Source organism: Eschscholzia californica, unplaced genomic scaffold (assembly GCF_041429995.1).
Source record: "Eschscholzia californica isolate CP2 unplaced genomic scaffold, dmEscCali1.0.p SCAF_3, whole genome shotgun sequence".
In the NCBI taxonomy this organism is placed as follows: domain Eukaryota; kingdom Viridiplantae; phylum Streptophyta; class Magnoliopsida; order Ranunculales; family Papaveraceae; genus Eschscholzia; species Eschscholzia californica.
The window spans coordinates 37,401,933-37,414,803 of NW_028238420.1; the positions used below are offsets into that span (position 1 = coordinate 37,401,933).

A 12,871-nucleotide genomic window follows, 5' to 3' on the forward strand; every position below is an offset into this window, starting at 1 on the left:
GATCAAATATTCAAAAGAAGTGCCACGTCATTCCGACAATATTGATGATAACAAGAAATTTGAGTCTTCGACCTAATATTATTGATAACAACAAAAGCAATGTCAAGGTTAATCTATCAAATGTATAACATTATTCAGCTATATCATCGTATAATAAAAACCAAGAGTTGGATTCAGCAACAGTAGGTATTAACTCTTAACTCCGAAAATTGATTTTCATTTATCTTTTTCAAGTAACTCCAAGCAACTTTAAATGGCGGAAGTGATGAACTTACCTATGCGGTTTCAAAAGAGGGAAGAACTAACCGAAGAGATGAAAGGAAGGCAGTTATTTCTCAACAAATGCAGATTCTGCAAGATCAATAGCACGGGCAAGACCAGCAGCTTTATTCTCACATTCTCTTTGTTCATCATCGGGATCACTGTCTGCTACAATCCCTGCCCCTGCTTGGAGATGTGATACCCATTCTTGTCGATTGCTTGCATCCTTGTACGAATACATTGTGTCATAACGGTTTCCAGTTGGGAATATAATTGTTCTTAGAGCAAGGGCAATGTCCATATCTCCAGTAAAGGAAATGTACCCAAATCCACCGCTATATGGTCCTCTTCTCGTCACTTCAAGTTCATCAATCAACTCCATGGCTTTCACCTGGTTGGCATCAGAGTTAGTGATGGTCACAGGAAAATCTCAAGAAAATCATGTAGATGCATGAATATCCAACATTTGTTGCAAAATCAAGGAACAGTGGGTACTTCATGTTATAAGAAGAAGATGGATGCATAAGATTTCAATTTCAATAGCATTTACTGTGTGTACAAAACCCTGTTGAAAGTAATGGATCGGTGAACAAGTAACAAAAACTAAATACTTGTCAATGCCTTGGATTCCACCCATTTAATGCAATCTACCAAATTTATCTTTAGTCAGTTATTTAAAAGTAAAACTATATGATAGACAACCAGCACAACCTAAACCTCACTGCTTACCTCAACCAATCTCTCCATACTGTGAAATAGATTGACATTTTCAAAATGAATTAACTTGGAAATGAAAGGGATCAGCATCAGCTATAGCCTAGTAACATCGGCCTTCGGCCACTTTACAGCAAATGTTTTGTTAATTCAATTGTCATTCACCCATTCTGAAAGAGTTTTTACTTCAACCCGTGTTATGGTCAAAACTGACATATATAAACAATAAGTATCTTCCCTTATCAGCGTAATTTCTCTTCCATAGCATTGATTATTAGATGAGCAAAAAGAGAAAATCAAACAAGGTGATCAATTTGTTGAAGTTTTCTAATCTTTTGGAAAGGAAAACCATGAACACATAATTGAAGGAAAGAACCTTAGGTGCGCCACTAACTGTTCCAACAGGCAATGCAGAACGCAAAACGTCCCAACAAGTTAGATCATCATCTAACTCCCCTGTAACCTACAATAAGTATCACGTCTTTGTCAATACAGACAGGAACCAATATTAAGGTAATCCAAAGTAAATAGCTATGACGTAATTATCTCAATAAGGGACTAAAAAGAAATTTATATATACCCCATTAGTAATTTAATAGACAAGACAAGAAAATGTCAAAAGGTAATTATCTGAATCAACACTTTTAGTTGTCTGATGCTGGATGTACAAATATTGTTTACAACTTTAAGTTAAAATTTAGACAATTGAAATTTGCAGAAAGATTTCATACCGTGGAGCTGATGTGCATTACATGGGAGTATCGTTCAACATTCATAAGCTTCTCCACCTTGACAGAACCAGACTTTGAGACCTGCAGCAACAGTTTGTGACTTCTTATTATATATGGGCTCCCAATTGTGGAATATCAAATCAACAAGATATTAAGTATCCCAATTATGACAAGCCAAGGGATGTGTTCCAGTTATGAGAAATCAAGATACAGACAATTTATCATCAAATACAAATAAGTGGTCAATTTACCATAGAATCACACATGAATTGTTGACATGCGAGTAGCATTATATCTCATAGTAACGATTAACGAACTCAATAGTAGTGTCAGAAAAACTCTTGGCGCATAACAGTTTCCATTCTGAGAATGTATAGTGAAATGGTTCACAACAATGACCTTAGAAATGATATACTCATGAGAAAAAAAATAACCCGTTTTATACCGGAATACCAGGAGAAAATTAGGAAGTTTGACAATTATAAGCATATAGATCCAAATCCGCCAAACAACAATAGCAATATTCACATATTCAATACATACCAACATAGCATGGAGAAATGAAAAGATTGGACTGTTTTGCATCATCAGTATGCTTCATTCACTCGCATTATGAGAAGCAACTATTCCATTATAACAAATGGAAAAACTCATGGAAGAGAGAGAGAGAGAGAGAGAGAGAGAGAGAGAGAGAGAGAGAGACCTTTCCTACGTCATTTCGTCCCAAATCAACAAGCATAATGTGCTCCGCACATTGTTTTTCATCATTTAGTAACAGCCTTTCCAACATCTCATCTTCCTTCTCTGTTTCTCCTCTTCTAATAGTGCCAGCAAGTGGCCGGTTGACAACCTTTCCCTGTAAATGAACCAGGACTGCTTGAGTCATCTAATAAACAATGAAACCATTTCTAATGAAAGTGCATGAAGACGTTGAAATATCGTAAAGCATCTTCAATGTGTCCTTCATTGTAATATTGTATCGTAAATCAAATCCTAAAAAATATTAGTACATGTGTCATTTGATTTCAATAAGACAACTAATCCCTCATATAAACTCATAAATAGTTTAACTAGATGATATATAGCTCTCAAATTTAAGCCAACCAAGGTGCAAATCAACAATCATCTCAACATGTTAGTTACATCGGTAGTTTTACCTTCTTTACTCGAGTAAGTATTTCGGGGCTTGAAGCAACCAGAATGCATCCTCTAGCCTGATTTGGAGAAACATTCAATTCAGCTTAGCAGTTGCAACCGGAACTAAAATCTCACAGAAGCCAAGGTACAAGTAAATAAAATTTCTGAAAACGCTTCACCACGTTGTAAACTCACTTGTAAATAAGTCATGTACGGACTTGGATTCACAACTCTTAATGCTCTATATATTTCAAATGGGTCGGCAAATGTTCGACGCTCAAAACGTTGACTTAATACGATTTGGAAGATGTCTCCTGCTAGGATATGTTCTTTTGCTTGTAGTACAGCCTTCTTATATGCTGCACTTGTCATGCTTGACATCTTTAGTGATGAACCAAATTGCCGAGTCTCTAATTTAACAGAACCTGGGGACAGCCTTGGGCTAATGACGGGATCAAATTCATTGGTTGCTATTACTCAAAGAAAAAGAATATAAAAACTGGAAATTGGATGATAAAATATGTAATGGACTAATGAGTATAAAACAATTCACTTACCGGTCAGTAGTCTGTATTCTAGACAGTAGTAGTTCCAATCTACTGATTCCATCACTGTACGCCTCCTCAACTGAAGAGAACCGATCTAAGCGCACCCAATGAATCACGTATGCTTTCTAAGGGCAATCGGAACACCCAACAAGCCCTGAATCAGATAAATCAAAAACCTCCTCCCTCTTCAAAATGAAATCCACATTTAAAACAATGACACATCAAACAGGCACATTTGCAGGATTTCATGCCAAGGAAATATCAGATGTTGACATCTCACTCGCTGAGGCCTCTAAGAACACCTTTAGGGGCATTTACTGCATTTCTGACATGCATATTTTAACAGAAGTTTCTAGCTATTAAAGCGCAGTAATCATTACAAAGAACCACATTGTCTCATTAATAACATACATCCCAGATAGTAGCATTACAGAAACACAGCTAAACTTGAACTCAGCCTTGTTAAAGGTTCCCAAGGTGGTTTGAATCAAAATAGTTTACCTTTTCCACATGATCAAAAACTATAACATCGTCATAAAGACCAAGATGAACATCTGGGAGGTTCCTGTCATCCACGGGTGCACTAGAAAATGGCAGTTTTTTAGTCTCCACATAGCGCACAGTATCGTATGAGAAAAAGCCCACCCATCCACCTGTTCATGAAATTAAATTACAAGCTAATTTTTTAGGGGCTTTTTATCAGTGTCACTTTCATTGATTTTCAGATTTTAGGGACAAAAATTACATGTGCAATCCTTTTGGTGAATGTAAAAGTACATTAGACGCATGAAGCATCGATGTCGGGGGCATCTGGGTGGGGAGCAAATGTGAATGATTGTTTCACGCCATAAATGAATAACCTTGTAAGGGGTCTGGGCTCCAAAACAATCGACAGATATACTAACAAAAATTTTCTAATATCTCCGGATGTAGAGTTCAAGAAGCAAGAGGAACGTATAAAACCCATTGACTATTCCCAAAATACCAACACTTTCAGATTTCAGCAACAACTTCTACCTCGCTATACTGGAAGGCAAATTCAAATGACTTCTCGTAGCTAACTAATTCAGACTCCCTAGCTAGCTATCACTAACAAGTTTACCAATTCATATTAAGAACAACCAAACTATCTTACAAAGAAACAAGATCAAAGTCATCAAACTACCCTTTGACTTTGAGGCACATTACAGCACATTACAGGATGGGCACGTTAAACTTGGTGAAACTCATTCAAAACTCGATATAAGAGTCAACTTAACACCAAACTGTTCATATTGGTCCTAAAATAATTTGTTGGCAAGGATGAATCACGGTTGCGATGATGAACGATATATGCTCCCAGACAAAAATTCCATACTTCATATTGCTCAAACAAGTTAAAAATTGAACATTTTTTACTCCTTTCAATTTCAACATAAGAACCCTATTTATAGAGACTTTCAACAAATTAATCATAATAGGCAGACTTACCACAAAATGCATCAGGAAGCTCATCAATAAGTTGGGGATTCCATCCCTCCATGATTCTACGAGGAATAACCATTGGATCCTCAACAACTTCTTCAGTCTTACGCCTTTCTACATGATCCATAATTGTAACAGAGTTTTCCTTGGCAACAATTTCCAATGTAGGTTGAGCTCCAACCACACTATATCGCCCCTAAACAAAAATTAAACTTAAACCCTAGTTACCAAACAAAATTTTCAGAGGAACAACCTAAGAAAAGATGGGAATTTATGAGAAAACTAGGCTTACAACATTAGAATTGCCTGAACCCTGTTCGACTGATTCGAATAGAAAACTTGGAGCATCACGATCATCTTCTTTAACCAGACACCGGTAAGCAAGCACCGGAGTCAACTGATCGGAAAATATGCATCGATAGAGTGGAACTAAGTTACCATTTTTCGAAGCTTCGGCAAATTTCGATTCGTCGGTAACTAGAAAATGAAAAAATGGAAACAAAAAAAAAGGTGAGAAATGAGAAACATTTACGTTTTAGAGAGAGAAAGTACAGAGAGAGAGAGACCTGAAAAGGGAGAAGACAGAGCAGAGCATTTCAAACTAGGGAGGATAAATGGGCGGGGGGCGGTAAAGAAACCGAGAGAAGTTGTGGTTCTGGTTTGAACGGAGTTAGCTGGAAATGTTGAGGATAAACGGAGACCTGATGAAGCTAAACGGGGTGAAACGGCTAGGGTTTCCATCTTCTTCAGGGCATAGGAAAGAGAGAATTTCAGAGAGAGGGTTTGGAGAGAGAAGGGATGAGCCGGAAAGGGAGTTTCTGGTACTGTTTGGTTCAATTCGGGTTATTCGTCATCTGCTGCTTCTGAAGACAGTGCCATTTTTTGTGATTTTGACTGTTTTCGTGGTCAACTACAAGAGCGCAGTCACACAAGAATTTGTCTAAGTTGAGCATTGTTCATTCATTTTTTGAACTACAAGACCGCAGTCACGCAAGAATTTGTGTAAGTTGAGCATTGTTCATTCATTTTTTGAACGACCAAGTCACTCCTCGGTGTGGTAATCTGAAATAATTAATGTGTAATTTATTTTTATAGCTTGAGTACTTGCATGTGTTTATATATCTGATCAATCCTATATATTAAAACATGTCAGTCGTTTATATGAGATATAAGTCGGTTATGTGAGATATAAGTCTGGTCGTTTATTTTTGTTGGGAGTTTGATAGATATCACATCCGACAGCCGATATAAAATCTTCTTTTTTATAATTCGAATGAAACAAAAGGGTATTAGTGGGGAGAAAATCGGTTACAATATGTCAATATCCCAAACCACATAAACCACTTCCACTCGCCCGCACACATATTTTTCTCCACTAAATATGGTTTTGTTTATCTATCTCTCTCTCCTTTTCTCTCCAACTCGCTCGATTAATTTTGGAATAATTTTTTAATCTATTGTATGAAGATTACTAACATAATTGAAGTTGATAATTTGCAGAAAAGTATTCTCGAATGTTACGGCGTTAGCAAAAAAGAATCTGCCGGACGCGGCGTAAACCTAGTTCAGATCTTAAAACAAATCTTCTTTTAAAATTCAGCTTTGTTTTGAAAGTTGAAAACATAAACATTGGATACAAAAAACTTATTTCAAGATCATCAGAGAAAAACACATGTAAAACAGCTGTGTGAGACATGCCAATGAAATATTTGTCATGGCAAGGGCAGGTTAGGAGGCAAGATCTTAGATGAATCCTACGATGACGTACCACATGAGTGAATATATAAGAACCCAAATCTATCGAACCACTTTGACATTTACCTACGGGTTTGAGGATTTTTGTAAGCCCCGATACCTGTTGTTTCAGCGATGTGAGAAAATCAGTTATTGGCACGACATGTGTTGTACACTTGTACTAACCTGTTAACTGGTTTTGTCAAATCGTATGCTGAAGCCCCAAATGAGAAATTTGATCAGACGAGACACGAGTAAATATTTCACCAATAAATAACTCCGAACACATAAAAACGGTGATCAACTTTATTATACTATAAGAGTCCTCATTGAATCTGGCATTCTATAAAGGTTTACTTCACGTTATTGATTTGTAATGTATGTCTCAGTTTATTTATTATCCCCAAGGGACATCTTCAACGAAAAATCCGCTATGCAATATACATATACATCAGAAATTCTGCATGACTTCATTTGTGAAGGGAAAGGGATAAGGTAGACATACTAGTAACCCCAAGAGCAAAACTGTAACACCAAGAGCGACATACTTGTTGTCAGGTTCAGTGATCTCTTCAGACAGTGGAGCTATCGGCCCTCTTTGCAGGAAGAATATTAAAACGACCCAATAGAATGCAACATCGTTAAGTAACGAGGATAACCCTAGCAGAGCGATGGATGCAGCAGTGAGGCGAGACGAAGTCTGTAAATAGGAAAATATAGATGCCTTGATATAAATGAATAAGATATAGTAACAAATCTAAGTTATCTGGGACCCAAACTTGCATACTCATGGTGAAAGAGTCTGATACTACTAATTCAATGGTTAGTCGGGTCAGAATTGTTAGACAATTGCAGTTCGTAGATATTTGGAGTTCTCTTGTTTCCATCGTTTTTAGCTAGATTGGCTAAATCAAATGAGCATATAATTTTCACTCAGTCACCATGCATCCTTTACGTAATTCATAGATGGGAATCTCCCATCCCGAGTTCCTTCTACTCGGACCCATGTGGGCTCCAAGCGAAGTGATCACCCACTTTGAGGGACGGAGCTCAGACTCCGTTAAATCAACAAATCATAGTGCCGATGCTTCAAAGTCAAAAGCACTCAGGGATGTCTATAGAATTTTTCTTCGTAGATTATAGTTGATATTGTGAGCTCAACTAGGATTAACTATTTGTTGTTTAAGTTTTTTACCATACCTTTCTTCCCCACAGCGCGAAAGAGATACGGCCTCCGTCAAGCTCCCCAGCAGGAATACTGTTGATTGCGTTAATAAGAAGTCCAGCCCATGCCCATATTACTAGTGGATTGACAGAAATGGGAGTTCCTTCCTTCAGGACATCCCCAAGAAGAAGCTTCGCTGTAAAATCAAAAGATCATTGTCAATCTTTTGTTAGGTCTTGGTTCTCGAACATACCGAAAAGATCTGATGTAAGCCAGAGTTAGAACAAGTACTGAAGTACCAGTAAAATAATTTTATAAGAAAAAAGAGTAGGAATAAGTGCTTACCAATACCACCTGCAAGCAAGGATTCATGGAAGACTGATGCGTCAACTACAACACCGATGCCGTCACTAGGTGGTAAGATGAACCCTAGGAGAAGAAGAACAAGACCCAAACCAAATCCAGCAATCGGTCCAGCAGCTGCAAGTTTTAGAAGGTCCTCACGGTTGGGAACAATATTTATGATTCTTGTAATGGCGCCAAATGAACCTATCTGTCACCAAAATATCTCATCAGACAATTTCCATGGATTTAGTAGCACAAACAGGGGGAAAACAAGCAATGTTTCAGAAATTTTCTTTGCATTTCCGAACTGCCAGGGCATCAGGACAAGAGAATAAAGACAAACACAGTATTTGGGATAATGTCAGGTACCCTACGTAGTTGGGATCACCCGATCCACCCTAGCAGACCCATGCTGAACCAACAATTTAGTTGTTGTATACAAAACTAACACGAATTATTAGAGTAGAGTTTATTGTATTTGCACTAAGAAAAATCATGTGTGTGTGTACGAGAGAGTTGATGAAAACTCAGACTGAAACTCGGCTAAGTATAAAAAGATGGGTTCAAATGAAAGTTCACGAGGAAAAACCTATGTACCTACTGAATAAACTGAGCAAGAAACCTATTAATATACTGATTTAGATCTATTATTGGTGATTGCCGAAATAGATGGTAATGGGAGGTTTAATTGGCGAAGCAGATGACAGTAAGAACTAGAAGAATGAGGATATCCTTTATACTGCAGTAGTCTCACCTGCCAACTAGGAATGAAGTATGGCACCCCAAGTTTAATTCCAGTGCTTCTTGCTATCAATATGTGTCCAAGTTCATGCACCCCCAATATGCATGCAGTCACAAGGGCTCCTGAGAGTCCACCCTTCAATAAGCCAACATTGTCAAAGGTCGAGCTGAGACATCAAATATTTGTGTTAAAATGTTTTACTTGACTTCTACAATCATTTTGATGAAGTTAACGGAAAAAGTGAAGGCATAATTTGATAATAAAAAACAGAGATCTATAATAACGACATTAAAGTCAACGAGAAGGTAAGTGGACAAAAACTAGAAATAAAATTGGAGTTAAATAACAAACTCTGTCAATTCGTAGGAATATAAGTTAACATACATAAGACAATAACTCTCAAGAGTCACACCCATGTTAAGATCAGCTAACTTATTTTCTTGTTCCCGAAAGAACAGCAAGGAGTCTACGATTACTTTCTCTTCTCCAGAAATGAAAGACTTTAGTTTAGAATCTAGATGGTATAGTAGATAAAGTAAAAAATGAATTATGTAAGAAACAAGTGGTGACGTAGCATAATAGCAAGCGGTGCAGAATTATTGTATCAAACTTCCAAAGAAACAGAAGTTGAAGTGGACAGAGACTATAAACTTGCAATCTTAACTTTGGATAATAGCGTAATAACTAATAAGGTATGCTGCTTCCTAAGCCAAATGGTAACGATCTAAGGGCTGGTTTCAGTATTGATGTTCTCTACAATGAAGATAACGGATAACCTACACATTTATCAGGGTATCCTCACAAACAATCGGCCATTAGACTATTTCCGTTTGGGCGACGATGCACTATTTTCTCGAGTGAAAAGAAAACGAATGACAATCACTTTTCAACCAAAATTAATATTTTCTTAAGTGAAACAAAAAGGATGACAGAGAAGTTTTCATACAGCAAGTTCGACTGAAGCTCGGGGACATTTCGGAGTAGTAATGTGAAAACAGTAACGAGACCAAAAGAACCAGCTGCAAACCATTCTGGAACAGCTATAAACAGAAAGTAAACAAGTTATAACCATGGCACTAAACCAATAAGCTTGTCAAGTAATAAACTATACATATTATCCTCATTTTACCCGATTAAATAGTTCACTTTTTCTCTGTTTAGCAACAATTAAACCCATGAGAAGGTAATGCATTAAAAGGCCAATCTGGATAGATATGAGGAAATTGAAAACCGATTACCAGTGTTCTCTGGTTGCAGGGTCATCTTAGGAACCACAACTGCGACCGGCTTCTCATCCTCTGGATTGATAAGAAGAAAAAGCTTATATTGATCACCAAACTTATCCTGCAAATACAACATATAAATTAACAAATAATAGATAAGCGAAACAATGAGTCTACTAGAGGACTCAAATTGGGAACTCAGACTTGCCTCCAACCTCCTTTTTATCTTTTCAAAACTTTTAGCCGCCTTACCACGCAGGTTGCCTTTGAACAACAAACCACCCTGGTCAAGAAACATAGTCAAAAGAACATCCATAAAGATGATAACATAAGACATTGAAACAATTAGTTAAATAAACAGTTTCTGAAAAAAACCAGTAACAAACTTCCTACGTTCTTCTACATTGCATTACCGAGAAGTTGGTTTAACAAAATAGGGCCTTGTAGTATTTCTGGTCCCTGACAAACTTCTAATTTTAACTCCTACTTTCTATTTTTTAGTCATAGTGCTAGTCTTACAATATAAAGAGGAAATAAATAAACAAATTCTTGCTATGTAGTTACCTCATATGGTTCCTGACTTGTTACGAAGAAAGTATCAAAACCAAATACTTGGTCCTTTAGAATGTCAATTGTTTCCTTTGGGATTCGGATGGGTTCACCCAGTTGCTGTGATTGTTTCAGAATATGAGAGAAAACAAATTACAAAGTTCAGTACGGAAACAGAAGTGCACTTTTTATAAAGACATGAGAAAAAGAATAATCCTGCAAGTTCCAAATATATCAACATAAAGTTCAAATGTTAGTCACCTTCAGACCTGGTAGAGGAGATCCACTCGTAACCTCTAAATTCTCGCTCTCCTGTGTCAAGAATAACATTAGTACTATAAGGATCGGGAAAATCATGGATAATACGGTCTCCACTAAAATGAAAGTATTCTGTGAAAGGGTCTATCGTTTAACTATGCAAGACATTACCTGTATGCCACCTTCAGGCTTAATCCCGCCGTTACTGCTCTCAGCAGAATTTTTCGAATCAAGCATGTTAATTGCAACCGAGTCATCTTTGTTCTAGTCATGAATGAAGTCCATGCAAAATCCATAAAAGAACAAACTTAGTCTTCTACCAGAATGCAGTTGAAGATCGATATATATATACTCCGAAGTTTACTTGATCAATGTCGGCAGGCTGAGAATTGAGCTGTTCATTAGACTGCATGATAGAATCGGGGGACGCTGTTACATTTCCATCTTCAACTATCTTCTTTTCCTGGATAAAGATAAAAGCAACATTATTTCCTCAACATTAAATTGACGCCACTAATCTCTGGACCCTTTGGAAGGCATGGGATCATAAAACCGAATTTGTTTAGCACATTAAACACCGAAAAAAATGTACTGATATATACATTCACCAATTGAATAACCGCTTATCAAGAGAACAGAAAACTTTAGTCCTTTTCTCTGATGATTTCTAGCATTTCCTTAATGTTTCATGTTTAGTCAAATAACAGCTACAAAAATGTTATCAAATCGAATACATTCGACCCAATTTCTCTAGTACTAGCTCAAAAACATGTAAAATTGATACTACATCAATAAATGACTAAGAATTAACCTCATCGTTATTGCTTTCAGATTCAGCCTCCGTTTCTGTCACTCGGCAAACAACAATTCTTTGCTTTCCTTCAAAAACCAACCTAAAAATATCAAATCAAAAGAAACATTCAATCAAATCCTAACTCAAATTAACCTAAAATAAGAAAACAAAACTTACAAATCAACAATAAAACAAACCTTGTAACTTGATTTTCCTGCAAATTACTCCTTGGAAAGCATTTTCGCCTCACAACAATTGAAGAAGTAGTAAAAGGATGTAAACGAATATTATAACAAGAATTACACTGAAGAAGTGGAGAAAACTTTTCCCCCAAAATCGCCGGAAACTTCATTTCTGATGTGTGTTATACGAGCTTTAGTATCCTAACGAACTGGATTTCATGGCGATTCGTTAAACCATGAAATTTAATCTTCTATGATTAGGTTTTTAGACAGACGAGTTTCGTAGTGGATTAGGGTTTTAGAGGAACCAAATCAGATTTTTAGAGGTTCAAAATCTTATCCTTATGACCGGACGATAAAAGAGGAAATTTTATCTTCACTTTTGTTCGTTGCTAGAAGCTAAAATCCCCGCCTAAATGTTACTGTGTCACTCACCGCAAATCAGTACAATAGTCCATAAATTCTATTAATACACGTTTCATTAGCATGAAGAGAGGGGCTAAAAGCTCCCGGTCAAAGTTTTGTTCTCACGGGTAAGAGGAGACGAAGAATAAGGTGAACAAAAAATACGACAAAGTAAAAAGGGGGGCAAGTAAAGGGGACGTTGGGTGCCACCTGAAATAGGCCCCGAGTATGTAATGGGTGTTAATAGACACCCGACGCGAATAACAATTATGTCGAGTGTATAGGCCGAACGAGTAACCAGCAACCTTCAAAGTGTGTCATTACCACCCGACTGGTATAAAAAAAAATGATGAAGTACAATAATAGGATAAAAAATACCAAATGACGAGATTGTCTTTGAAACAATGATTTGTTTTTTGTTCTTCCCAATGTAATTTACTCATACTACCATAATAACCATAACCTAAGTGTGTTTTCAATATGAGTATGATCATACTCAATAGCTAAAACATAAACATATAGACATAATTTCTGTTTGATTCAAAGAGATTAAAGAAAACAAAAATATACATTTTGATCCATAGCCTTTGTAATTGACTTGATTATGATTACATGACTTT

The 12,871-nt window shown here is 36.8% G+C and overlaps 2 protein-coding genes across 2 annotated transcripts; both read right to left on the reverse strand.

Annotated features, from left to right (window-relative positions):
* Positions 1-58: 58 nt before the first annotated feature.
* On the reverse strand, positions 59-5,940 carry ASA1 (anthranilate synthase alpha subunit 1). Its single transcript, XM_086668855.1, has 11 exons — positions 5,422-5,940; positions 5,148-5,332; positions 4,862-5,051; positions 3,893-4,044; positions 3,401-3,516; positions 3,039-3,285; positions 2,864-2,920; positions 2,410-2,562; positions 1,707-1,787; positions 1,352-1,438; positions 59-652 (listed from the first exon to the last, which is right to left on the reverse strand). The coding sequence occupies exons 1-11, from the start codon at positions 5,594-5,596 to the stop codon at positions 329-331; spliced, it is 1,767 nt and encodes a 588-aa protein (XP_086524981.1). The 5' UTR covers positions 5,597-5,940; the 3' UTR covers positions 59-328.
* A 937-nt stretch (positions 5,941-6,877) lies between these two features.
* EGY2 (ethylene-dependent gravitropism-deficient and yellow-green-like 2) lies at positions 6,878-12,373 on the reverse strand. Its single transcript, XM_086668856.1, has 13 exons — positions 11,862-12,373; positions 11,683-11,764; positions 11,236-11,334; positions 11,043-11,135; positions 10,875-10,925; positions 10,629-10,733; positions 10,273-10,347; positions 10,080-10,185; positions 9,788-9,881; positions 8,854-9,007; positions 8,100-8,307; positions 7,790-7,950; positions 6,878-7,289 (listed from the first exon to the last, which is right to left on the reverse strand). The coding sequence occupies exons 1-13, from the start codon at positions 12,014-12,016 to the stop codon at positions 7,041-7,043; spliced, it is 1,632 nt and encodes a 543-aa protein (XP_086524982.1). The 5' UTR covers positions 12,017-12,373; the 3' UTR covers positions 6,878-7,040.
* Between the last annotated feature and the right edge of the window lie 498 nt (positions 12,374-12,871).